The sequence below is a fragment of the Epinephelus moara genome, chromosome 17 (genome assembly GCF_006386435.1).
Source record: "Epinephelus moara isolate mb chromosome 17, YSFRI_EMoa_1.0, whole genome shotgun sequence".
NCBI classification, from domain to species: domain Eukaryota; kingdom Metazoa; phylum Chordata; class Actinopteri; order Perciformes; family Serranidae; genus Epinephelus; species Epinephelus moara.
This window is the reverse complement of record NC_065522.1, coordinates 194,197-221,115: the sequence shown is the minus strand read 5'-3', so window position 1 is coordinate 221,115 and position 26,919 is coordinate 194,197. Positions and strand designations below refer to the sequence as shown.

At 43.7% G+C, this 26,919-nt stretch overlaps 1 protein-coding gene across 1 annotated transcript in view; it reads left to right on the top strand.

The window, feature by feature from the left end:
- Nucleotides 1-26,919, top strand: part of sorcs2 (sortilin-related VPS10 domain containing receptor 2) — a 195,905-nt gene that overhangs the window by 39,491 nt on the left and 129,495 nt on the right. The window contains exon 3 of the mRNA XM_050066937.1: nucleotides 17,975-18,121. Coding sequence (XP_049922894.1) covers nucleotides 17,975-18,121 — 147 coding nt within the window. The remainder of the gene's footprint in view (nucleotides 1-17,974; nucleotides 18,122-26,919) is intronic.

Below are 26,919 nucleotides of genomic sequence, written 5' to 3'. Positions count from 1 at the left end.
CACATACTCTCCATAGCTGAGGACATGGGCTGGCAGTTCCCACACAAGCACCTATCATACAAAAAATTATCAGGAAATCTTCGTATCTCTCTCTCTCCCTCTCTCCCCCGCGGACGTCAATACACCGTAATGCGGAGTTATAACACGCATAGCAAGATACGTCTGATAGCTGATATTTGCGCATTAGTTTCTGTTATGGGTAAGTAGCATTAGTTATCTAATACTGGCAGAACTATTGGTAGCTTTGTTATTACCTGTATATAATACGTGATGGCAAACTTAATGTTGTGATGTGAACACAGCGTTAGACATCATTAGCTGTCGTTAGCTAATGCTGGTCTCTCACCAAGACACCTGCCCAGTTTTCCACTGGTTCTCCTCACACCACAGCTCTATTTCTCTCCTGTGGCCGTTATTTCTCCTAACCCTGATCTGTTCCTGGTCTCTTGGACGCCTAGCAGGCTCATAATTATAAGCCTGTGGGCCGTCATATGCATATGAATGTACATTTTCAACCTCTTCAGTCTCAAAACTAGTACTGGGATCCATGTTTATTAGTTACACTCAATCGAACTCAGCCGGACTCCCTTACGCGACGTCACTTCCGGTTAGTGGGTTTTTAGATGCGGAAGCAAAATTCTCTCACAAAAACGACCCCAAAAGTCACTGTAGTGTGTATATGTTTTTGTTTTTTGTTTTAATCGAGTTTCTACATCATTTTCCTACACATTTATTCACCATGGTCTCCAACCTGGGTTAAAGTATCACTGCAGCACGAGACAAAATCAAAGGACATTAAATAGAATAAGATTAAAGAGAAGAAATAAAATGTAAAAATTAAAGATAATAATAGATAAAGATAAAATGAAATTGTTACATCAATAAAAATGCTACATCAGATGAATAAAGTGACTAAAAAATGTCAGACAAAGTGCTGAATGAAATAAAGTGACAGGGATAATCCGCTGGCTGAATGAGCTGCCCATCAGCCACAGCTCGTTGTGCAGAGGGTGAGAAGGATTGTCCAGGATTGCACAGATTTTGTCCTTCACCCTCCTCTCAGCCACTGTCTCCAGACTGTCCAGGTCCAGTCCCACCACAGAGCGGGCTTTCTTCACAAACTTGTTGAGCCTGTTGACCTCACCAGTCTTGACTCCACCCCACCAGCACACTACAGCAAAGAAGAGTGCACTGGCAACCATAGACTGGTGGAAGGTCTTGAGGAACCCACTACAGACGGCAAACGATCTGAGTCTCCTCAGGAAGAACATCCTGCTCAAACGATCTGAGTCTCCTCAGGAAGAACATCCTGCTCTGTCCTTTCCTATAGAGGGCATCTGTGTCATGAGTCCAGTCCAGTTTATTGTTGATGTGGACCCCAAGGTACTTGTACGAGTCCACCATCTCCACCTCCTCGCCCTGGATGGTGACTAGGGCAGGTTGTCTCCAGTTCCGCTGGTAGTCCACCACCACCTCCTTAGTCTTACTGATGTTGAGTTGAAGGTGGTTTCAGTTGCTCCACACGACAAAGTTCTCAATCAGTCCTCTGTACTCCTCCTCGTCATCATTGCTGATACATCCGACTATAGAGGAGTCGTCAGAAAACTTTTGGAGGTGGCAGGAACCAGAATTGAACCAGAAATCAGAGGTGTAGATGGTGAAAAAGAATGGTGCCAGAACAGTTCCTTGGGGCACCCCAGTGTTACTGGACACCACCTCGGATATGCAGCCATCCACCCTGACGTACTGCGGCCGGCCCGTGAGGTAATCCAAAGTCCACCACATGTCCGGGTGAAGTTGCAAATCCACCAGCTTGTCTCTCAGGAGGCTGGGTTGAATGCTGTGAAGGCACTGGAGAAGTCAAAGAACATCACTCTCACAGTGCTTCCAGCACTCTCCAAGTGAGACAGGGCCTTGTGAGTGAGGAAGATGATGGCATTCTCCACATCAATGTGCTGCTGGTAACCAAACTGCAGGGGGTCCAGGAAGGCAGAGAGCAGTGGCCTCAGGTGCTGGAGAACAAGCCTTTCAAATGTCTTCATCACATGCGACGTTAGCACCGGCCTGTAGTCATTGAGAGTGCTGGGACGTCCTTTCTTAGGTACTGGGACGATGCAGGACGTCTTCCATAGGTCAGGCACCTTCTTCAACCTCAAGGAGAGGTTAAAGAGGTGCTGAAAGACTCCAGCAAGCTGTCCAGCACACACCCTGAGGACCCTGGGGCTGATGTTGTCCAGCCTGCTGGCTTTATTCCGCCTCAGTCTGGAGAACTCCCTCTGTACCTGGTTGGAAGTGAGGGTGAGGCAGTGGGTGGTGGGTAGGAGGGGGGTATCTGTGGTTGTGTCAGTGTCCGAAGGAGTGGGCCAGTGGGTTGAGGGAGGGCTGAGGAGTGAAGGGTGGCAGTGGGGTGAGGGGGGGCAGTGGAGTGAGGGGGGGCAGTGGAGTGAGGGGCTGTCAGCTGAAGCTGATGATGACCAGGGGGAGCAGAGTCTACAGCAGAGGTGTGAATGGGTACAGTGATGGTGGGTGGGGACTCAGATCCACAGACAGAGCTCGCAGGGGGTATTATTGTCTCAAACCTATTGAAGAACAAGTTTAGCTCTGTTGCAAATTCTGGGCCACCTTTGACTCCAGGTGTGGCTTTCCCACAGCCTGTCATTGTCCTCATCTCATTCCACACCTCTTTTGTGTTGTTCTGTCCCATCTTGGCCTCAATCTTCTCCTTGTAGCTGTTTTTGGCCTTCTGAACAGCCCTGAGTTTCTCGTGATCCTTGGACATGAACGCCCTCTTCTTCCTGTTAAGAAGGCTTTTAATGTCTTTGGCTGCGTCTTTCCCAGATCGCTCTTAGCGCTAAGAAGATCTTTCACTAAGGAGTTGTAAGATTGAGCTGCCCCACTCTTAACAGTCTTCTTAGCGACCAAACGCTCACAGCTCCAGTTGCGGCAGGCAGATTAATATTACACTAAGCAAGGACACGTTAAAACAGTGTGCACCGTATATTTTGATCTATTTTATACTTCAGATTTATATTGTTTAGCATTAACTGGTGACAGAAAAGAACGAATTTCATTCTGCAGGGAAACGCATGTCCTTACTGTGCATATTGCATCTTGAATCTATATGTTTTATGAAGACCCTGTGTGTGCTCAAAGCTGTGGCACAAGTTACGCACCGAAATCTAGCGGAACAAAAATAATAAGAAAATTAAGTATGAGGAATAACAAGTGTGTTCCTGTTTGTGTGCGTCATGCTTGAGGTGCACATTACACACACTTTACAATGTTACAGTTTCATTTAGCAGACGCTTTTACCATAGCGACGTACATCTGAGTGTTAATACAACAAAAGCAAGATCTAGTTAGAAGAAAACATCATGATTAAGTGCCCAAAGGCAATGCACAGAGGCAATGAGGTTTATTTTTTATACTGTAAAACATTTTCAATCTGTTCAGTCAAGTGCGAAAGTGTTCGCTTTACATATGTCATGAGTAGTTGTGGGAGCCGCATTTAAGTTTTGATTATGAGTTTGTTGACTAACCTGTGCATGTCTGTCGTGTGTGCGCTCCTCCCTCCTCAGGTGGTGAGGGCAGGACCAACCGAGGTTTTAAAGTGAATGGGGGATGGCAGGAACAGTGGCAACACTGTCATTGACCGCAGCCAAGCGCAGCATAAGCTTTTGAATTGTTGCTTTCTTACTTAATCGTTTTATTTTTATTTGCAATAAATCAAGTCGTCATCATTTAACCCATTTTGCTCTTCTGAAGTTCCTTTTTTACGCGTGCGCTTCTGCACGTCAAGCACTTTGTCCTTTTAATAAGTAGGAGCAGGACAAAATAGGAAGTTTTTTGTGCCTCTACAATTCGTCAATGACAAGCCGTGGATCTAAACTGGAGAACCTTTGGAGATTCAAGTGAATAAAGGAACAAAGACAAAGGAAAGTGGACCGGAGGCGGAGAGTTGGACGCATTCAACACGTGGCAAACAAAACAAAGAAACTCATCGAAGGAGGTATATGCTACCAACATGGACACTTATGGAAGATTATTAGTTTGGGAAAAATACCTCAAGCATATTGGAACGGACTTTACCGCTAATTTTTTTGTTAATAGACTGTGATTTGTTTATTTTTCGACCGGCATGACCGGATAATTAAGAGCGGTGCTCATGTAAATGGAGAAAGACAGAATTGGCTAAAGACGCAAGGATAACGGAAAGTAGAAGAGCTGTTTATGAACTTTTGTTGGCCTTTGTGGGAGTTTTTCTGTGAATGAAATGTCAAGTTCGGATGAAGCAGAAATGAATCCTGTTGGAGACGTGGATGGCGCTGCCGCGTGTCTGCGCACATCGCGATCAGGAAAGGCTTCACATTTAACAAGGAGAATGAATATTGTGAATAATCTGCTGATTGATAAGGAATATTTTGAGGAGGTTAAAGAAAACATGCTGAAATTTAATGAGCTATTGGAGGACTTTAAAGATTTGCGCGGATGTTGGATGAGGACGCACGGAAAGAGGACAATGATAATTGGTATCAGCCATGATGTGATCAAATAATAGCCTTTCTTGCCACCGTAACAAAATGGATTAAAGACTCGGAAACTCCCAGTTCACCCAGCTCAACTGAACGTCCTCCTGCTGACTCTCAAGAAGGAGAAATGCCACCTGGGGAAGGTGAGCACGCACAGGCACACGCAGGCCCAGATGACGTAGATGGGTGCTCAGTGGTGTCACTTAAAACAATCAAATCCAACGCTTCGGCGTCATCCTCTGCATTGTGCATCAGTGCAGAAGCTGAGAGGGCAGCTTTGATGGTCCAAGCTGCCAAGTTACAGGAAAAACATGCCATTGAAGAGCAAGAACAAACGCTAAGAAAGAGAAGAGAAACATTGGAATTAGAAACACAAATAGCAGCCACTACAGCCAAAATGAACTACCTGAAAGAGGCTGAAATGACCACGCTTGACCCTGTCCAAACTGCTGCAGCTCCAGCTGTAGTTCAGAGACTTGAATTCAGTGCATCAGCAGCTGCCCATGCACAACTGGATGAGAGGCTGCAGAGTTCACTCCCTGATGAAAGTGCTCCAGTTGTTAAAAGCAGAGCAGGAGCCCACTTTCAGTCCCTCTTTTTTTATTTTGATGAAGGGCACTGTCAAAGTCACCCTGTTGTTCAACCTGAAGCCAGTTGTCAAGCGTGGCCACACCCAACCTCAGCACCCCCGTTATGCTTATAGGTTATGCTGTTTTCCAGGGCTACTGTGCAGTCCAAAAATCTCCCCGTCTTAACCTGTCAAGGTACAGCCATTGAGCTGGTCTCATCCTATAAGTACCTGGGTTTCCATGTTGATGAACGTCTAACTTTTAAGTACCATATTTCAAGCTTAGTTTCTAAACTTAAGGTAAAATTGGGCTTTTACTTCAGGAATAGATCTTGCTTCTCTTTTGGAGCCAGGAAACGCCTTGTGTCAGCAACCTTTCTTCCACTGCTTGACTATGGTGATGTACTGTATATGCATGCTCCAGTCACATGTCTACGTTCTCTGGACATTGTGTATCATTGTGTTCTGAGGTTTGTCACTGGATGCAAAAATTTGACCCATCATTGCACTTTGTATAAAAAAGCTGATTGGTCATCCCTGTCTGACAGGAGATCCACTCATTGGCTGACTTTTATTTACAAAGCTCTACTTGGGATGGTCCCATCCTATCTCGGAATTTACCTTGTTAGGAATCATGGACATTACAGGCTACGATCCACTGGCTTTTTTACTCTGACTGTCCCTCGTGTTTTCACAGAACTGGGGAAAAAGGCATTTCGTTTTGCTGCTCCCTTTGCATGGAACTCTCTGCAAGATGAATTAAAATTGTTGGACCTTATCCCCCTTGATAACTTTGTTAAAATTCTTAAAACTAAGGAACTCGAAAGCACTGGGCTCTGTCACTGTTTTTAAATCAGATGTTACACTTCTTTCAACTTATCCCTGATAATTTTACTTTTGTTTATTGAACTATTGTTATTTATTTGTATTACTGCTTGTACTTGTAATTTTGCTGCCTCTTGGCCAGGTCGCTTTTGAAAAAGAGATTCTATATCTCAATAAGCTTCACCTGGTTAAATAAAGGTTTAATAACAAAAAAAAAAAAAAAAAAAAAAAATATCCCCAGCTCAAAACACATAGTCATTGCCCCTGGAGCAAAACCCTCCTGCGTCCAGCTCAGCACAGAATCACATGATACAAATATTGGAAAATCAGAGCAGCTTGACAAGGATTCTTGTGAAACAGCAACTTCTGTCCACCCTACCACAAGGAAATATTCCGCAGTTCGATGGACAAATTCTGGAGTACAAGTCCTTCATTCACTCCTTTGAGAACATGGTTGAAAATAAGACAGACAACAACAGAGACAGGCTACAGTTCCTTATTCAGTACACAAAAGGACAAACACAAAAACTGGTCGAGCTGTGAGTATGTCTCCAGACTGAGGATATCAAAAGGCAAAACAGTTGTTAAAAGAAAACTTTGGAAATGAATACAAAATCTCTTGTGCTTACCTGGAAAAGGTCTTATCCTGGCCTCAAATTAAATCTGAGGACTCAAGGTCATTGCAGGAGTATGCCATGTTTCTCAGGAGCAGCTGTAATGCCATGGAGGAGATGGAATACTTGGAGGAACAAGACACAGTATCCAGCATGAGAAGCATTGTGCTTAAGCTGCCGTATGAGCTTCGGGAGAAATGGCGCAGCAAAGCCTACGAACTGCAAGAGGAGCACAGTCATAGGGTTAGAATTTTGGACCCTGTCCATTTCATTGAAAAACAAGCCCGCATAGCAGCTGACCCTGTTTTTGGTGACCTTCAAGACCAGACAGTTGTTAAAGGAAAAGTGGCTGTAAAGATTAGACCACCTGCCAAACCACAAATCTCCAAGTCATCAGGCAGTAGTTTTGCTACAGGTGTCACTGTTGCCCCATAGGAAAAGCAGTCTGAGCTGCTGGAGCCCTCCTGTCCCTTCTGCAGCTGTAAACACACACTGGAGATGTGTAAAGCATTCATGGCACAAATACACAGGAACAAGCTCAACTTTTTAAAGATCAAAGGTATATATGTTTTGGATGTCTCTCCACAGGACACATTAGCAGAGATTGCAAAAGACGTCTCACCTGCAGAGTGTGCAAGCAAGCCCACCCAAGTGTCCTGCACATAAATGTTAAAGATGGTGCATCTACTGGATCTGAAACACTCCCTGGTGCAGTGGATGACACAACAGATTTATGCGGTCATACAGGGGCCGGAGAACAGGAGAATGTGTTATCCATTGTCCCAGTTCAAGTCAAAGCAGCAAAAGGCAGCCAAGTCCTGCAAGTGTACGCCCTCCTGGATCCTGGCTCCACTGCTACTTTCTGTTCTGAATCCCTCATGTCTCAGCTCAACCTGAAAGGTAAAAAGACACACATCCTCTTAAGCACGATGAATCACAAAAAACTTGTCCCATCTCATGTCATCTCCGGCATTGAAGTTTCAGCACTGGACAGCGACAACTTCTTGCCTCTTCCTGATGTTTTCACTCAGGATGAAATGCCAGTCACCCTGAGCAGCGTTCCAAGGCAAGATGACTTAAAACAGTGGGATTATCTGAACAAAGTCAAGATTCCAAGTATCGATGCTAAGGTGGAAATGCTGATTGGCACAAATGCTCTGAAGATATTGGAATCTTGGGAGGTTATTAACAGCCAAGGTGAGGGCCCCTATGCAGTTCGAACACTACTGGGGTGGGTTGTAAATGGGCCACTCAGGAATGGGAGGGATGGTAGTACAATAATTGTGAATAGAATATCAGTCACAAGTTTGGAGGAGCTTCTAATCTCACAATATAACCAGGACTTTAATGAAGAACCATCCCAGGAAGAGGCTGAGATGTTATTGAGGACAAGAAGTATATGGGAATGGCCAGTGAAGCCACATTAAAGGACGGACACTACACATTAAAGCTACCTTTCAGGAGAACCGATGTCAACATGCCAAACAACCGGCAACTTGCTGAGCAACGCCTGCAGAGCCTAAAAAGAAAGATAAAAAAGGATGAACAGTACAAGCAGGTGTACATTGCATTCCTCAACAACATGTTGGAGAACAATTATGCAGAGAAAGTCCCACAGGAAGAACTGAAACACCCACTAGGAAAACTGTGGTACATACCGCACCATGGGGTGTACCATCCAAAGAAGAGGAAACTTAGAGTGGTTTTTAACTGTTCAGCCACTTTTCAAGGCACATCCCTTAACACAGAGTTACTGCAGGGCCTGGATCTTACTACAGTAATTATCTTGTTGGAGTTATAATGAGATTCTGCAAAGAGCCCATTGGATTCATGGCTGACATCAAATCCATGTTTCACCAGGTCAGGGTGGGTAGATCCCATGTAGAATACCTGCGCTTCCTGTGGTGGCCACAAGGTGACACCAGCAAAGCCCCTGAAGAATACCGCATGCTGGTTCACATTTTAGGTGCTGTGTCCTCCCCAAGCTGTGCAAGTTTTGCATTGAGAAAAACAGCTGATGACAATTGGAATTGTTTTCCTCCTCAAGTGGCTGACACTGTTCGACATAACTTTTATGTTGATGATTGTGTGAAGTCAGTTGCCAAAGAACCTGAGGCCATTCATCTGGTGAAAGATCTCACTGCATTATGCAGCAAAGGTGGGTTCCAGCACACTCAGTGGGTTTGTAACAACCGAGGAGTTCTGGTTTCCATCCCTCCAGAGCAAAGGGCGAAGGACGTCAGAACTTTGGACCTGGAAGACAGGTCCAAAGACTGAAAGAGCGCTGGGGCTACAGTGGTGTGTGGACTCCGACCATTTCTGTTTCAATATCCATCCCAACCAAAAGCCACATACAAGAAAAGGGAAGCTTTCAGTCGTGAGTTCAATCTTCGACCCTCTTGGTTTTTTGGCTCCTCTCATACTACCAGCTAAGCAGGTGTTACAATCTCTCTGCCACAGAGGCTTTGGATGGGATGAACCTTTGCCCCAGGCTGTCTCAGACCAATGGAGGGAGTGGACAGCCAGCCTGGAGAGCATTAAGACCTTCAGAGTTCCACGGTGCCTGAAGCCTAAAAACTATGGGGCACAGAAAAGTGCGCAGCTGCATCACTTCGCAGACGCCAGTGACAGTGGCTATGGTTCGGTGAGTTACATCAGACAGGTTAATTTGCAGGATGTTGTGCACGTTACGTTTGTCTTAGGAAAGTCCAGAGTCCTCCCCCTGAAGCACATCACAATACCACGACTGGAGTTGGCAGCTGCAACACTGTTGGTAAAAGTGGATAAAATGCTGAGTAAGGAACTACACCTGGATTTGAACCCTCAGTTTTTTGGACAGACAGCCAAACAGTCCTCAAATACATTGGAAATGAGCACAATAGATTCAAGACCTACGTTGCCAACAGAGTGGCGCTGATTCGAGACAGTACAAACCCATCTCAGTGGAGGTATGTGGGGAGCAAGGACAATCCTGCTGATGACGCCTCAAGAGGAATGAGCGCAGTCAAATTCATCATCAAAAATGTTGGATACATGCCCCTGAGTTTCTGTGGAAACCAGAGGAGGATTGGCCTGCTGAAATGTCAGTGCATTCCCAACCAATATTACAGGATCCTTTTTTACGTATGCGCTTCTGCGCGTCAAGTACTTTGTCCTTTAAATAAGTAGGAGCAGGATAAAATAGGAAGTTTTTTGCCTCTACAGTAGTCTTCAGGAATAACTCATGAAATTTTATCATTTCCCTGGGACCATCTGTGTGTAGCTTTGACACCCTTACTTTATAATGTGCAATGATTCACACAACACATGGTTGAAAAGGAAAACAAGTTTATTCAAACATAAGATAGCCTGAAGCAGTGGGACCCCTCCCGTCACATGGGTTCTGCATCACCTGCAATGAAGGGAGGTTGATTAATAAATTGAACGAGATAGATTGCGCATTGTGGGTTAATAAATCACTGCAAAATCACCATGGCACATGGTCTCAATACACTTTGCAGTTAATAAAACCAAGTAGGCTACAGAAACAGATTAAACAAAATAATAAAAGCACAAAGGGACAAGGGGAAAAAACAGTTAAAACAGTTACAAACTATAGACCAAGACATGTCACCTACCTGAATCTTGGGGAAGGATGATTGGCATGGAGATGGAGAGTCGGTTGAACTGCACCTCGGCAAGTGCCAGCTGTCTCCGCTGCAGCTCCAACTTCTAAACTTCTTAATTCTACCATCTCCTGCTGGAGGGCAGTGGATCTTTCCAGCTGGCCCTCGATCCGACGCAGCACAGCTAGCTTCTCCCTCTCAAGGCCCACGAGTGTCTCGCTGCAGGTGCAGGTGGTAATAGAGGGCCGCAGGGTGAGGCCACCCCACATGCGGACGCCGGGCCTTGCTGGTGCGGGTTGGCGCACGGGGACAGGCCTTGAGCTTGAGAGTGTGCAGGTGACGTCTTCGTCAGGCAGGCTGATGCTGAGGAGCAGGGAGGTTGATTGAGTTGCTCTGGCCCCGCTCCCAGATGGCTCATCCTCACCCGAGTCACTGTGGGACGAGAGGCCCTCGTCCCCCAGGACATCTATCCCCTCCTCGATGCCCTCAGAGGCGGTCTTGCCAATTATTGACATGACCCTCTCCTTGTCAGGGGTGAGGGTAGTGTCGCCAGGTCCGCCACCACCTGTGCCCTGGCTCTCTCACCTGGTTCTTGGCCATTAAATTATTTTTCCCTTTTGTTCCGCCGAAGAGTGTGTCCCACTGCTGCCATACTTCATCAGGACGGTCATCTCCTCTGGGGTGAATGCAGGTGACTGCTTGGCCCGCTTGCGCCCTGCTTCTGCCATTCTGTCTTAATGTGTGCAATTATACCCACAGGTCATTTTATATCTGCATAAACGGATGTAATTGCTACTTGGATACACCTGTTACCTGTAATTACACACACACACGCAGCAGGGAGTGCTTTGGGTAGCAGCTGTGTGTTTTCACACATTCGCACATATATGTCACATTAACTCTTTTACAACTGTCAGTGAGTTGCCTGTGTGTTTTCACAGTTTATACCTGGCGTTTTGTCTGATTCTCAGTGTAGATTTCTATAGTCCATAGTCTCTATATACAGACTCTACATTCAGTGAATGTAGAGTCTGTAGGCAAGCCCCGGAGATCTTGCCTCCGGAAGAAGAGCGGAAGAGCCCTGGTTTCTGGTTGTAGGCTGTTTGTAGTCCGCGTGATATTGACCAATCACGTTTGAGCCGGCTGCAGTTGTTGCCAGGTTAAACGGTCCGTGCGGTGAACTAACGAGGCGGAAAATAATTGGCGTCACTGCAAACTCTGAATCCATCGCAATGGTTCAGCATATTTACTTATATATAAACGGAAGTCGGAAACGGAAATTCGCCTCCTCCGCCCAAATCAAACCGGAATGCCAAAAAATTGGGGGTCTGCCCCCAGAGGCTGTATCGCCGTCTGCCGGAAGTCAGACGGCGAATACAGCCGATGGGTTCCAAGAATGTATAGTCCATAAATCTGTCAATTTTGTCCTTCCGTGAACTGGTCACGTTAAGATGATCATTAGCAGAGACACAGTGTTGATGAATGCAAGTAGGATACAATGTGGTCAGGATACAATGCAGGTCCTTAAGTTCATTTGTCCTTTCGTCCGTCTTTCATATTTTTGTATAAATATAATACATTTCCTCATGATTCTCTTACCAAGACTACTTATTTAGATGTAGTCTTGTTTTAGTCATGAAAATAGGTCATTAACAAATATTTATTGTCTTAGTTTTTCATTAGAATTATTAGAATACACATACACACTAGCAGCAGGGAATTAGTGCGTTAGGTAGCAGTGGTGGGTGATTGATGTGCCTGACATTGATTGATTTAGTTTCAGCACCGCGGTAGTGGTCAGGTCCTGTTAAGAGCGTCTTAAAGAGCGATCGTAAGAGCAATCCTAAGAAGGGCATTAAGAAGGCGTCTGGGAAACACTCCTACCTTAGCGACCCTTTTTACCAAAGATGTTTTTAACTGCGCTGTTAAGTCCTAAGATTGCTCTTAACTGGGAAACGCGGCCTTTATTGATCCATGGCTTGTTGTTTGAAAAGCAGCTAACCTTTTTTGTTAGGACAATGATGTCCTCACAGAATTGTATGTAGTCTGTAATGCATCGAGAGACCCTCCATGTCATCGCTGAAGTCTCATATAAAAAGTCCCCAGTCTGTGACATTAAAACACTCCTGCAGTGCCTCCGCTGTGTCATCACACCAGACCTTTACAGACCTTGTGCTGGCTGCCTGCTGTTCCACCATCGGCCTGTAGGTGGTGTCAAGGAGTATCAGGTTGTGGTCTGAGTCACCAAGTGGAGGGAGAGAAGAAGAATTATATCCTTTCTTCACGTTGGCATACAGAAGATCCAGGATTTTATTCTCTCTCGTTGCACAGTCAACATATTGTGTGAAGTTGGTCAGGACAGGAGAGAGCGCTGGGGTGCTGCATCTGTAGTCCTGCCATCACTGAGTGGATGACATCACTCACGCTGGCTGCAACAGCTGATGGGGGAATGTAAACAACCACCATGATGGCGTGTGAAAACTCCCGCAGTAGATAGTATGGCCGTAGTGCCACCGCCAGGAGCTCTACATCAGGAGTACACACACAGTCCTTCACGGTTACATGTCCGGGGTTACACCACTCCCTGTACACACACTGGTTGTTTACAAGGGTTGCCAGGTCGTCCGTTTTGTTGGCGAGTGACCTCGAGTGTATGTTAACATAGTTAACATTAAAGAAAAACTACGCAAAGAAGAAACAAATTACTCCCCAGTAATACTACAACTAGAACGCTGCAGCAATACGATATAAATGAGCAATAAAACTATATAAAAAACAAAGTTAAAGATATGAAAAAGAAGCAGTAAGAGTGCAAATAGTCAGAGCTGCTGCAACAGGTTGCTGACCCCCAGTGCCATCTTACTATGATAATATACATTAAAATAAGAATTTACATTGCATTAAACGTGCGCTAGGATGCATTTAACATCATGACTATGATGTGCAAACATCAGCTATTTATCACCAGTTTTCAAACGCAACCTCCCTGTCATACATTCTCGTGTCAGCACGGTGGACGCAGAGCCTCCAAGCATTCATATGAGACAGCGTTGAGCAGGTTTTTTTCATGCAGCAAAGCGAGATGGTCATTGGATAAATGCGACAAAATCATCACTTCCAGGGAGACTCAGCTTCCCTGGGACCTGATGGAGTGGTAGGCGGGAGATGTCGCTTGGTGTATGCATAATGATTGGAGGAATTGTCTAAAAGGCTGAACCCCTTTGTGTTTGACAGCGCTTTTGAAATACACACCGGCATCGTCGCATTTCGAGCTCAGTCCCATGCGGATATTTACGAGTGGAGTCTTCTGACTCCACTCGCAAAGTGCTAAGTGCTGTCCGGAGTTCCTTATTTCCATTTTCACCACAGTTTAGGCGTTTAAACCCATCTGAAAATCTTTGAGGTGTGTTTTGCTGTGGTTCTATGGCATGAGTGTGGTTGAGAAACGGCTTCAATTGAATGTTCCTTTTATAAGTTACTGCCTCGCCACAATATGACAAATTTTATGATGTAAACTTAAAGTGAGATTCCCCTGTTTGAAAGACCAGCAGATGCCACTGGTGCGGAAGTGCCAAAAACTGCAGTTAATCTACTGGACCCTAGGGGCTGGTTGCAAAACAGAGCAAATCCCCATAGACTCCCATGTTAAAGTGCCCAACTTTACAGCTAAAGAAAACAGCAAAAAAAAAAAAGGTTTTGGTCTCTATGGCTCTATTTTGTACAAATATCAGACAAATAATAAGGCTTGCTGTGCAGGAAATTGTGCCAACTGACCTTTCAGGACACCAGTGCTCCAGTTTTTTTGGTAAGTGACATTCTATCATCATTTTATTTATATGCAAGCGCTAATTAGCATGTATTTTTGTTTTTCTGGCTTGTTAGCTTAGCTCATTATCTCGCTAGCTCTAGCTGCTAACCCGCATGCACCGAAGTCAAAACGTAAAACAGAAGTGTTAGAATTTAGGGTGATAATTCTTTTGAACAAAGGGCATCTGTGTGAGGTTGGAAAATGAAGCTCCACCATGTTACAATATCTCACAATACAATGTAACATTACTGCTAGAGGGATAGGTAGCAATTATGTTACATTAAAATGTTGTGCAATTACAATAAGGTATATGTGTGTAATTTAAATATATTAACGCCATGTTTCAGCATGGTTCAAGAAACAACGTTATTCTAACTAGATGTTGCGTCTTTGGTTAAGCTGGAGTTGGTTATTGAAGTTAACATAAGATTTGATGGTCCACAAACCAAAACTTTGTTATTTTGTTAATATCATGAGTAAAATAGGCAACTGATTTTGGTCGGCTGAAATGTTGACATTTAACGTGCAGCTGCATTTAGTGTTTTTAACTGCCACATGGAAAATATATAAAAATGTAATGACTGAATATGAGGACTGGGATGTCCACCGCTGCTTTTAAGATAAAATGAAGTGGTGACCTGTTGAACATTACGAAATTTAAGTTGTAATGTTTTCATGTAAAGAAAAAGTCAGCGAGGGAGGTAACCTAACACATACATTCCTTTCTACATCCTTTGTTTGTCTGTGTAAAGTTTTCCACTAGGTGATGCAGATAGGCTGGACCAGTGGATGCTCAGCGTAAGAAGACAGAACTGGACTCCTAACAAGGCTTTACATCTGTGCAGTAAACACTTTTAGACTCATCACTTCAGCACTGACCTCAGGGTACAGAGACCTTTTTTATATCTAATAATGAATCAAGCAACCTATTGGTTTAAATTCAAGTATTCAAGTTCAAGTATTGATCATTATTGTGGACAATACAATGTATAGAAAGCTATTTTTTTATCCAGGAGTTTTGGTCACCTAATACTGTAAGTCCATACAAGGTAGTTAGTCTTCAACTGAACCAGCTATTCATGCACCTGTCCTGTCAAGCTGGTATATGTACGTATATGATCAATTGTGATCCACTATGTCTTTACATAAGTGTTTGTCTTTTACTGTAATTCAAAAGGTATCCACACTGTGAAACCGGAATGATCACTGCTAACAGAAGGAAGACCTCATGTATGGAGTGGTGTATTTGGTGCCATTCATCTGGACTGTAGAGAAGGGAGACAACAGGACAACATCCTGAGTTCTGAAATGGGTTGTGATTATGATGCCAGAAAACCACTTCCAAATCTTCCTCTGATAAAAGGACAGACCAAGTTTTACAATTTTTTTTGTCATTCTCTGTCCTTAGTATTCAGAGATTCAGTTTCTCAGTTCAATTATTTAGATAGCTGATGGAACATTAAAAATGCTAATTCTTAAAACATGAAATGGGAATCAAGTGATGGATCAACCATAGCACATTCACCACCTTCACAGCTGAAGGTATTTCCTAATTTGACATCCAAAGGATCTTCATTTGGAAACAGCTGGAAATGGCCAAACGAGAAGTGCACCCAGGAGCAAAATGTGACTCCTGTGATACATGTGTATGGAGTATGCATTAGGCATACAAACACTGTTGTATGTAATGAAGATTTGACAATTAGATTTTAATTTCAAAGCAGTTGGGTTTAGTAATTCATATTGCATGTCCTTGCATGTTTTTTCATTTGATTGAGACCTGGTACAGCTTAAGTACATTGATTTTATTCATAACTACAGTAATAACTGAAAAAAATGTTTAATGCTTTTGTAATTTGTGATGATAGTTTTCTATTACTGTGATTAAAAAGTACTGAGTGCATTTTTCAATAACTGCAGAATGCTTGTCTGGTTTATTTCAGATTTACCGTACGCCTTGTAATGAATCTTATAGGACACTTTGGCGAATTAGTGTTTTTCAGTGTCATAAAAAATGTCAGGAAAAATACACCAAACTGTAATATCTGTTGTTTTATCCTTCATTGTCAGATGTTCAAGGACGGCAACATTTATTCTAACATTTATGTTGTTGATTAAAGCTAACTAGATAGAAATAGCTCTTGGTTTACTTTGGTCACTATGTAAGAGACAATAAGGCAAGGCAACCTGACAGTGTTTGACTGTAAATTTGTCACAGTAACAACCTCTCTTTAAGTAAGTAATGTTCTTGGAACAGCACACTGATAAAAACAGTAATAATTGAAAACAATAAACTATTACAGCTACATCAGACATGGGGCAGAGTGTCAAAGACCATGGAGTGGTAAGACTGGTGAGAGAATAAGACAAAAGTAAACAGGAGAGGGTGTAGGGCACAAGAAAGAGCAGAGCTCTTGGCAGTGTTATGGCCAAAAGTGTTAAATTAAAAATATACAATAAACTGCATCGTTCACAAATAGCCCAGGAGTGTCAAGCCTTGTGTGAGGGTGATGTACAAAGCTGCTACTTAAACAATGAACATATGTAGCCAAAACGCTGTTCACAAACCTGCGGACCTTGGACTGGCAGCAGCCTTCTACCTGCGTCTCTGGGGGGTGCCAGAGAAGATGATCTTCATATTTGGATGCTGCAGGTGGAGTTGGTGCAGGTCCTCCTCTTTTACAGTGATGAGGTTGACACTTGGGATATCTCCCATGTCATTCCCACCACAGTGGATGAGGAGGACACCCAGAACTGTTCTGGCTCGCAGGGACTGGATGAAGAAGGGGAGAGGGCTCTCCACCTCAGACCAACTCAGCCGAATCAGTGGATGTAGAAAGGTTGTTCCATCGTCTCTGTAGCTCTCTCAGCCCCACACCAGATGTAGCTGTCTCCAGTGACAGCGGCTGGATGGAAAAAAAAACATTGTAATATTGAGGAATGTGTCATATTGTAGGCTACTGAGGGGAAAAAAAGAAAAAGAAACTATTCCTTCAGTTTAGATGTAAAAAAATAAAATTAAAAAAACGTCTACTGGATTGTTTTACACTAAACAGCGATAGAAAAGTAACTATTACTCACTTCTGTGGCTTTGTGGTGTGGGTGCACATGAAATGATGCAGGGCTCAGTATTGTAACCTTTGCTGAAAGAGACACAAAGATTCATTCCAACAGATGTTTTGATGACTGTCATCAACAATGAAATGAACAGCACCTGCATGCAAAAAAATAGCCTACAAACAATATACTCAGCTCAACCAGTAAACATTAATATTAACACACACTCACTAAACGTTGAACTGTAAGTTCTGTTCAGCTGGAAGAATACTACACATTAATCAGTTTTTTGTGGTGTAACGTTAACTGATATAAAGAAGCTAAATTTTATCTGCTGGCTTTTGAGCCATCAGCACACCAAGACACCTAACATGTTTACTACTGTATTGCAGTTATCCACACCACACACTTTAACATTAACTTACACACGGTAATATCAACTTCAGTTAACACTACAATAACGTTACAAGGTTAACACTACTCCTCTTATATGTAATGTTTGCCAAATGTGGCCATGTATGCAATTAGCTAAAGTCACAAAGATTATTATGGAAGCTAAATTTGTTAGCAGCGATTTAGCATGGCAAGCCAGGTGCAGCGTTCAGTCAGGTTGCCGGTGTAGGTGGGTCTGTGTAGTGTCCTCTGGTTCCCCCTCATTCCTCCACAGCTCCACCCTCTCGTCCAAACATTTGAATGTCAGGTTGTAAATCCAAGATGGCGACGACCAAAATACCAAACTCTAAGCTTCATAACGGCAGTCCACAAAGCAATGGGCGACGTCACGGTGGCTAGTCCATTATTTTTACAGTCCATAGGCAGTCCACAAAGCAATGGGTGCCATCATGGTGGCTATGTGGCCACAGTGGCCACTGTTAAACAAAAGTTACATATGCACATTGTAAAAAGCAGTTAGGATGGTTGTTTTGTAAAGTTAACCCTAACTGTTGTAAATCCATTTTGTTTCCCAGGTGCGTGGAATCAAAGGAGTCTTCCTGGCCAATCAGAAGGTAGATGGCAAAATGACAACTCTCATTACCTATAACAAAGGACAACACTGGGAACCCTTGATGCCACCCGCCACAGACATGAATGGCAAGCCAATAAGCTGCAAGGCAGTAAGTGCTGATACCATAAAAAGTCCCTTTTCCTTTTTTCTCTATTTACTCTACCTGAGTTGAAATATTCAGTGTTTGGCCTCAATAGAACTCCAGGGTGATACATTACTTCCTTTAGTTTGCAGCTTTAAGTAAATGTGTCGCTCTTGTGTGTCAGGGCTTGAAATTAGCACCCACCAAATTCGGGTAGAATTTGACAATGGCGTATAACACGGTCACTCCTACTGGCCACTTAAGCAAATAGCATATTTTGAGCTGTAGTGGTTTTTGTAATTGTGCCGAACTGTTACAGTACAGGAGTCATGATCTGGTGCCTGCAGCCACATGCAGAATACACGCTATGTAGAATGATGCACATAGAACCAAAGTTCACAAGTGCGAGTTCCCCCCGCAAACTTTTAGCTGTTCGTGGTTAGCAATGTGCACTGATGTTAGCACAGCATGAAGATTGGCATGTGAGTCAACCACAATATGGCATGTGCAAATAGGATGCTTGAGCTGGAAGACCTGCCTGTGGGCTCCCTGTCAGTTGCAGCAGTAACAGAGAGAGAATTGTGAGGATGGTAGGGTTGGGTACCATTCATATTGGCAGCGATAACGGTACGGGTTCCAGTACCTGTTAAATGGTATCACTACCCAATGGTACCTTTTTACGGTACTTTACTTTCTCTGAAATAACAAAAATGTGGTTTTATAACAAGCTGCAGGGGTGATGTAGTAGGCTAAAAGTCAGTTCTGCTCCTCTGTTCTTTTGTAATCATACATAATCTTCTGTCTCTGTCTGTGTGTCTGTCTGTCTGTCTGTCTGCTAGTGTGTGCATGTGTATGTTAATGTGTGGCTGCTCGTCAAACAGTGGTACTAAGCTATTACTAAAATATTTAGGAAAGAAAATAGACCAGACACTGAAGCTATCCTGGCTGATTGGCACTGCAGTGATATTTTCACTCACTTGGAAGCAGACTTCTATTTATATTGTATTTTCAGTTTCATAGTATCAGGGATGCGTTTCAGTTTTACAGTCTATTGTGACCTGTTGTTGTCTTTTGGGAAATGCTCAGTGTTCATGCAGTTTAATACACAAATGTTTGAAACATTCCTTATTTTAACATTGGAAATAGTTCACCAATTTTGCCAGTGGGCAAAATGTAAGTCCCCAGCTGTGTCTGTCTTTGACAACTGCTGTCTTTTCAAAATAACTTAAAACAAACAGATCCTTGTGCATTTTTTTCTCATCCACCTGAGTGTGAAAAAAGTCACGAATTGTACTGGCTAATTAAAGCTGACCAGCTAATCAGCTGACAGCCAATAAGAATTGTGTACTTTGTCCTCCCATATGTTAGGAAAATAAGGGGCGTACCTCAAACATGATTTATTTAATTATTATCCCCCTTCCCAAATGAAATTACAGAATTTTTTTTTAAAAAAAGTGGAGGATGCCTCCTCCCCCAGGAGGAGCTGGAAAGCTGCTGCCCCCGCGACCCGGCCCTGGATAAGCGGATGAAAATGGATGGATGAATGGACTTTTCAGAGCAATGTGTTTCTTATCTCTGATGTAATGAAGAAAACTGCCGTTGCCGAATAATTGAAGGGCAATACATAAAATTTGCTCCGATGATAATGTAAATCCATAATGTGTTATATTCGTTATATCTGTGTGGAACAGATTGTTAAGATAAAGACTGTGAGGTGAAATTGTGTCTTTCGTATAGACACTCCTCCGGGGAGAAATCCAAACGGGGTCTAATCACCATCTCCTGATGCAGCAGCCTCTGAATAAACTGTGCATCAACGTCCACGACTTTATTCACAAAAGGACATGCCACGTCTCTCCTTCCTGCAACACGCTCAGCGGGTGATCAGCCTCAGGCTTAGACGAAGCAAACCTGCGAGCCAGCAGCTTCACGGAGTACATTGTCATAGTAACTGACTCAGGGTTACGCTGAACTGGCTTTATGAAATGGAAAACTCAAGAGTTTCCCTCATCTCAGGCTTAACATACTCAGAGTTTTTACTAATCCTGCTTTCTGAATAGGGCCCAGATCCCATTCTGATGGAACATTTGTGGGATGTTCTGGTACTCCAGAGGTACCTCTGATCCACAGTGGGGCCTCCGTGGATTAGACTTGGCTCTGACCTGTTGTAGCATGGTCACACGTCCTCTGTGTGGGGTAGGTCCCACCAATGCTAGATCAGATTGGTATCTAAGGAATTTCGAGGCCAAGTAGCCTTGACCTCTTTGTAAACTGTAAATTTCTTCCAGTATTTTCATGGCACATGATATGGGGCACATTATGACATTGTAAAGCCAACTTGACTAAATAGTGTCAATTAACAGTACTAACCTACATTAGTTCTTCAAAACTAATGTAACTCATAAATGTTCATCAGAGCACAGGCTGAGATGGTCACAGAGCTTGCCAAGCATGCACTGCCACATCCTGCAAAACCACACCCATCATCATAAATTGTCATAAAAAAATGATAAATAAAAACATAATTTGTATACTTCAGTGTTATTCGTGACAGAAAGCATCACGTTTCTTTGTAGAATGGCCTATTTTTAGCTCTGTCTATTGAGGATAAATCAACAAGATTCATAACAGCTCATCCATGTTTGCTGTCTCAGTTGAAATGAACTAGTTTCAGTTAACGATCTTTCCACAAGTTAAATGTGAATGTAACACCCGTCCCATGTAGCTATATAATCTGCTAGGTGTAGTAGTACTCTGGGTGGGGCCTGGGTACGGTTTAGAGTTGTACTGCAGGAAGTCAATACAGACTAGATCCAAGGGACCAGTACTTGTTATCTGATTCAACTGTGCAGCACGCTGAGGGAGTGTTTTTGAGACCTCAGATGCCAGGCGTGGCCAGTAGAATCTATCTTTAATCAGCTCAGTGGTTCTTTCCACTCCCATGTGTCCACAATCATCATGCAGAGACCTCAACACCACAGTCCAGTATCTCTCAGGCAAGACAAGTTGTCGGATCTCCCTTCCACACAGTTTCTTTGTTACTCTGAAGAATATTCCATCCTTCAACTCCAGCTTATTTCCTTCACGGATGAGCAGTGCTGTATTTGGTGGGTCATTTTTGGCATGAGTCAGCACCTGGTGGCTTTCAAGTGCTCTTTTCACATGTCCAATCTCTCGATCCAATTCTTGAGCTGTCTGTATGTCTTTTGGGCTCAGCTGATCAATGGTGTTCAGACCAAGGTTCACTGGGAATGCCGACACTTCAGGTACAGCCGTTTCTGGAGCTCCAAGTTGATCCACTAGCCTGATAAAATCCTGGTAAAATCCTGGTAAAATCGTAAGTGGCAAGGGCAGCCATCCAGCGATGTCCTGTGGCATTAAGCTTAGCCGAAGTTAACACATACGTTAACGGGTTATTGTCAGTTCTTACAGTAAATTTAGCACCATACAGATAGTCGTGAAACTTGTCCACCACTGACCACTTTAGCACCAGAAATTCTAACTGGTGGACAGGGTATTGCTGCTCGGATGCAGCAAGTTTCCGACTTGCGAAAGCCACTGGCCTGAGCCCCTCGGGGTACTCCTAGTTGAGAACAGCGCCCTTGACATTCATGCTGGCATCCACATGCAAGATGTAGGGTTTAGTGGGATCAGTGAATGCCAACACGGGGGCATGAATCAGGCACTCAATGAGGGTTCTGTAGTCAATACAGATTTGAATTGTCCCGTTCTTTTTGCGGACCACCACAATCGGTGATGCGTAGGGACTACGAGATTCTTTTAAAATTTCCGCATCTAGCAGCTGCTGTATGTGTCGTCGCACATCATCGATGTCGGCGGGGGCCAACCTGCGGGACCTCTCCCTGAATTGTCTGGGGTCATGCAGGCGTATGTGGTGCTCCACTCCCTTAGCCAAACCAACATCCCACTCATGCAAGCAGAAGACATTTCGTCTCTGTGCTAACTTTTGGCGGAGCCGATTCTTCCACTCCTCCGAGATAGGGGAGTCGCCAAAGTCAAACAGATCTGGATCTATAGTATCTGCTGGGAGGTTGGATGGTTGGACTGGGGTGACTGTATCGACTGCATACATCTCTGCTATCACAGTCCCCACTGGTGTGGAGGTTTTCTTGTGAGAGTCATTGTGAATGAGCACCGTGAATAGATTCATGTCAACATCAGCATTCGAGAGCACACCTGGTCGTACGAGCACGCCGGCTGGGAGTGACTGTACAGTGGCTGCATCAATCATAACATCTTTTGATGTCGGAGTTGGCCCGTCCACTTTACAGGTGGCATAACATCTCTCACCTGGGGCTATGGAGAGTGGACCAGGTCCTTGCCATTTTACTTGTGCAACAACATCATCCACTGCTGCTGTTTAAGAGAGCTGAGCCTGTGCTTGGACTGGTGCATACACGGGCTGGATTCTCATTGAGTGAACGACTTTTAATCTCCATTCGCTTTCCACAGCTCCCACAGTCGTTGGAACAGGGAGGCATTGGTGCCAACGATAACAGGGGTCTGGTTGTGCTGATTCAGCTCGGGACAGATCAAAGCCAAGACAACTATGGGACCTTTTACACCTGTCATCTCTTCTGGGAACTCCATCTCCACAACAACGTAACCTTTGTAGGGGTAATCACTGTCTGACAAGCCCCAGAGGTCTAAGCGAGAGATGGGATGTATGGGGATATCTGGCAAGTGTTCATTGTACCAGCTCTCAAAGATTATAGTCACATTAGTCTCTCTCTCTCTCTGTCTCATTGTGTCATACGGATTACTGTTAATTTATTATGCTGATCTGTTCTGTACAACATCTATTGCACGTCTGTCCGTCCTGGAAGAGGGATCCCTCCTCAGTTGCTCTTCCTGAGGTTTCTACCATTTTTTTTTCCCCGTTAAAGGGGTTTTTTTGGGGAGTTTTTCCTTATCCACTGCGAGAGTCATAAGGACAGAGGGATGTCGTATGCTGTAAAGCCCTGTGAGGCAAATTGTGATTTGTGATATTGGGCTTTATAAATAAAATTGATTGATTGATTGAATTGATTAGACCCACTGTCCATTAGAGCATCACAAGACAGATCATTGACTTTGATAGTGCTTATCATTGATGGACCCACAAGACCCTCTGGCAGGCTGGTGTCCTCCTGTGGGACTTCCACTTTGTGGACCCTTGCAATACCTTGCTTGTCTGAAGTGTCTTTAGGGTTGTCTTTTGTTCCATCTTGTGCTCCTCGCACCAAGCGTATGAGCTTTTTGATGACTTTCTGTGAGTTCTCTGGTGCAGTACACTTCGAAGAATGTGGCCATTTTCTCCACAACTGTAACAAAAGAACTCATCAGGCTCTTTGGGAGACTGTACTTTGAAGGAACCAGATTTATAGCTTGAAGCTGCTTTGTATCGACTGGACTGGGTCATAGTCTCTGGTGGGTGGTCAGACGTGGATCTCACAGCCATCACACTTATTCTATTTTCTAGTGCTTTAACTTGTTTTTTTTAAGCGACTCTATCTCACTGTGTGGCTCAGTTGTCTGTTTTTTCTTTTCCTTTGGACCACTTGGGTGACTTTCAGATGGCGGCTGTTCTGTGCTCATTCGCTCATCCATCTTTGCTTTCAGTTCTTGAATCTGAGCTTTAAGTTCACTCTGTTGCGTCAACTCAGGCTCCATTTCTTTTTCAGCATGAACTGTGCGAACATGCTGGCAGCGTGTAGATGCTCCTAGACTCTGTCTAGCTAACTGTCGCTCTTCCTCTTCACGGATTTCTTGCAGCAGTTTCAGGAATGTAGGGGTATAGTCTTTCCGCTTCCTAACTTTCAACTGAAGTAACATGAGGTCCGAGGAAGAACCTCTAATGAGCTGCTCAACTCTGGCTGTGTTAGCTGCGCTAACTGGGAGACCACCTCCCTGCACCACTTTGATGAGGGATCTCTCTAATCTTCGCAGGAACTCTGACAAACCCTCACCAGGCTGTTGTCGAAGGGCTCTGAAGAACAAGTAGAGGTCTTCTCCTGACTCTGTTGCGCCAAAGATGCTCTCTATTGCCTGTATGAATTTCTTTGGGCTAGCGTCTGGATTAGTCATGCGCACTGCCTGGATGATCTCCAAGGCGGGGCCCTTCAGACTCTCAAGTATTCTTCTGCGTTTCTCTTTCTCAGAGTACGCGCCTTCATCAATCATGAATTTGGCCTGCTCTCGCCAGATATCAAGACATTCTTCTTCTGCTGGAGTGGGACTTACTCCCAAGAAAGTTCTCAGATGTTAGTACGTGTTGCTGTCAGGCACTTTACTGGTTTTGCCCCATATCTCGCCAACTGCACGAATGATGGACTCGGGGCTTCTATTCTCCACTGTATTTGGGGAGCATAGTCTCTGGATATCCTCCATTGTTTTCCCCTGAAATCATCTGAGCTGCCAGTGTCTTGCAGAGCTACGTAGTGTACTGTGTTCCAAGCACTACCACCCATTATTGGCATTACTTCTGTTGGGATTCTTCTGGGGTCTATCACTTCACGGCACTCACAAAGCACCATGAAAGATTTCAGTTGAGGGTGAAACATTTTGCCCCTTACTCTGACTCTGCCCAAGGCTTTGATAGTCTCTGCTGTTTCTTGTATATCTGCTTCTGAAATGTTTTCTGGCACCCCATATATTAACAGGGTTGTTGTACTGCTACTCCCTCTTTGCACCAGTTAACCAAATCAAGCTGTGATGGACCAATTTGTTTGTCATACTTGCAACGTACCAAACTTAACTTATCACAAAAAGTTTTCACGTTTTGAGGCTAATTGCTAATTATTCCCAGTGCTCAAAAGGCTAGTATTTTATTGTCAGATCAAAACAATCCTAGTGGTGCCTCCATTTATGTAACACCCGTCCCATGTAGCTATATAATCTGCTAGGTGTAGTAGTACTCTGGGTGGGGCCTGGGTACGGTTTAGAATTTAGTGGCGCTACTACCTGTACTTTTACAAACTTGATTACCTGATCTGTAGTAAGGAAATGACTGGCGGTGCCTCCAATAAGAATGAAAAAAATTAGGAAAAGATATAGGCCTCCTATTATGTTGTAAATTTATGTCCTATCTATACTCTGTACACCCTTATTACCTAAAACTAGAATTATAATGAAGAATTATGACACAAACACTATACTTTAAATGTAAGAAAATCAAACTTAGTTCTCTTTTCAATCAAAATATGCGAAACAATATTATTTTACAGCATTCAGTAAATGTAAATAAAATAAATAAAATCAAAACAATTATTCCCTTCAAATTCAAATTATTTTCATTCAATTCTTTTAAAGTGTAACTGTTTCCTCTAATTAAGCTCTATTAAATCCCGAAATACCAGAGCATAGCACTTTTAAACCTGTAAACAGTCAACAATACTGTGAGCCCACACACACTCACTTTGCAACACACACCCCAATGTCACAAAATACCCGCTGCAGGCCTGAGTCGTGGCTTGGAACGTTGAAGCCTAAAAACTATAATGGCTGCTTCACTTGTAGACACAAGCAATCAAAATAAAAGCATGTGCAAGTTTTTATGTCAGTACTCATGAATCCAGGGAAAGTTAATGGGAATAGATGAGGGGAAACCATTGAAAGGACAACCGGTTGAGGGCAGCAGATCAACAGCAACAGCTGAGGTCCGAAGAAACAGCAGGGGCAGCCGAGGTCCGAAGAAACAGCAGAAGCAGCCGACAGCAACACTCCAGCAGGAAGGAACAGTTCTCCACAGTGGTCCAAAGGAGTTTGTCCACTCCTCTCTTACAGTCACAAATGTCTGTCCCCTGAATCACATTAAATCAGCTAAGCAACAAGTCCACTATTTCATGGCGAGCTAGCATTAACTTGTCTTAACCAACTACTTCATATGCACAGCAAACAGTATGAAAGCAAAGCTAAATGATGCTAATTATGCTAATGCTAAGGTTTTTTTACACCATAACATTAATCATCAAAAGTCCGAACCAACCGCAGATTTACAGACGTTAATGCTCTCAGGAAATATCCAAAGCTCACTTGATGGTACCTTGCAGTTTACACTAAGTCCCGCCCCTCTACCTGAGACTTACTTTTGATTGGCTGTATGTTTCTGTACATCCCAATTAAAATAAAGAAAAACAAAGACTGACACATTAGGCTGTTAACCAAGTTAGGCTGCAAGACTGATTACACGTGCTTGCCCATGTACATCATAGACATATATACATAGACGCCACGTTGACTGCTGCTGCCGATTGGAGGGGCGTGCCTAAAGCGCCGCCATCTTGGTACAGTGCCACTCGCTCCTACAGCGCATTATATCTATAGAGGAATGACGTGTTTGCACTATTAAAATGATCATAAATTGCTCAATTGTCAACATATGTTCACGCGGGTTGTTTGTCACAAACATCAGACATAGGGGACAGACAGACAGACAGACAGACAGACAGACAGATACAGACATAAATAGAACAAAAGGAACCCAGAAAACGTTCAGTTGTGTTCAGGTCTTTATTTAGAGAATTGCTTGTAGGGTATATGTTGCATTTGATTATTATTGTTATTATTGTTATTATCATTATCATTTTATTATTATAGTTATTATTATTATTATTATTATTATCACTATTATTATAACTATATTGCTATTATCATTATTTTATCATTATTATTATTATCGTTGTTCGTACTCGTACTCGTCGTCCTCCGCTTATCCGGGTCCGGGTCGCGGGGGCAGCAGCCTCAGCAAAGAAGCCCAGACAGCCCTCTCCCCAGCCACTTCCGTCAGCTCTTCCGCGGGAACCCCAAGGCGTTCCCAGGCCAGC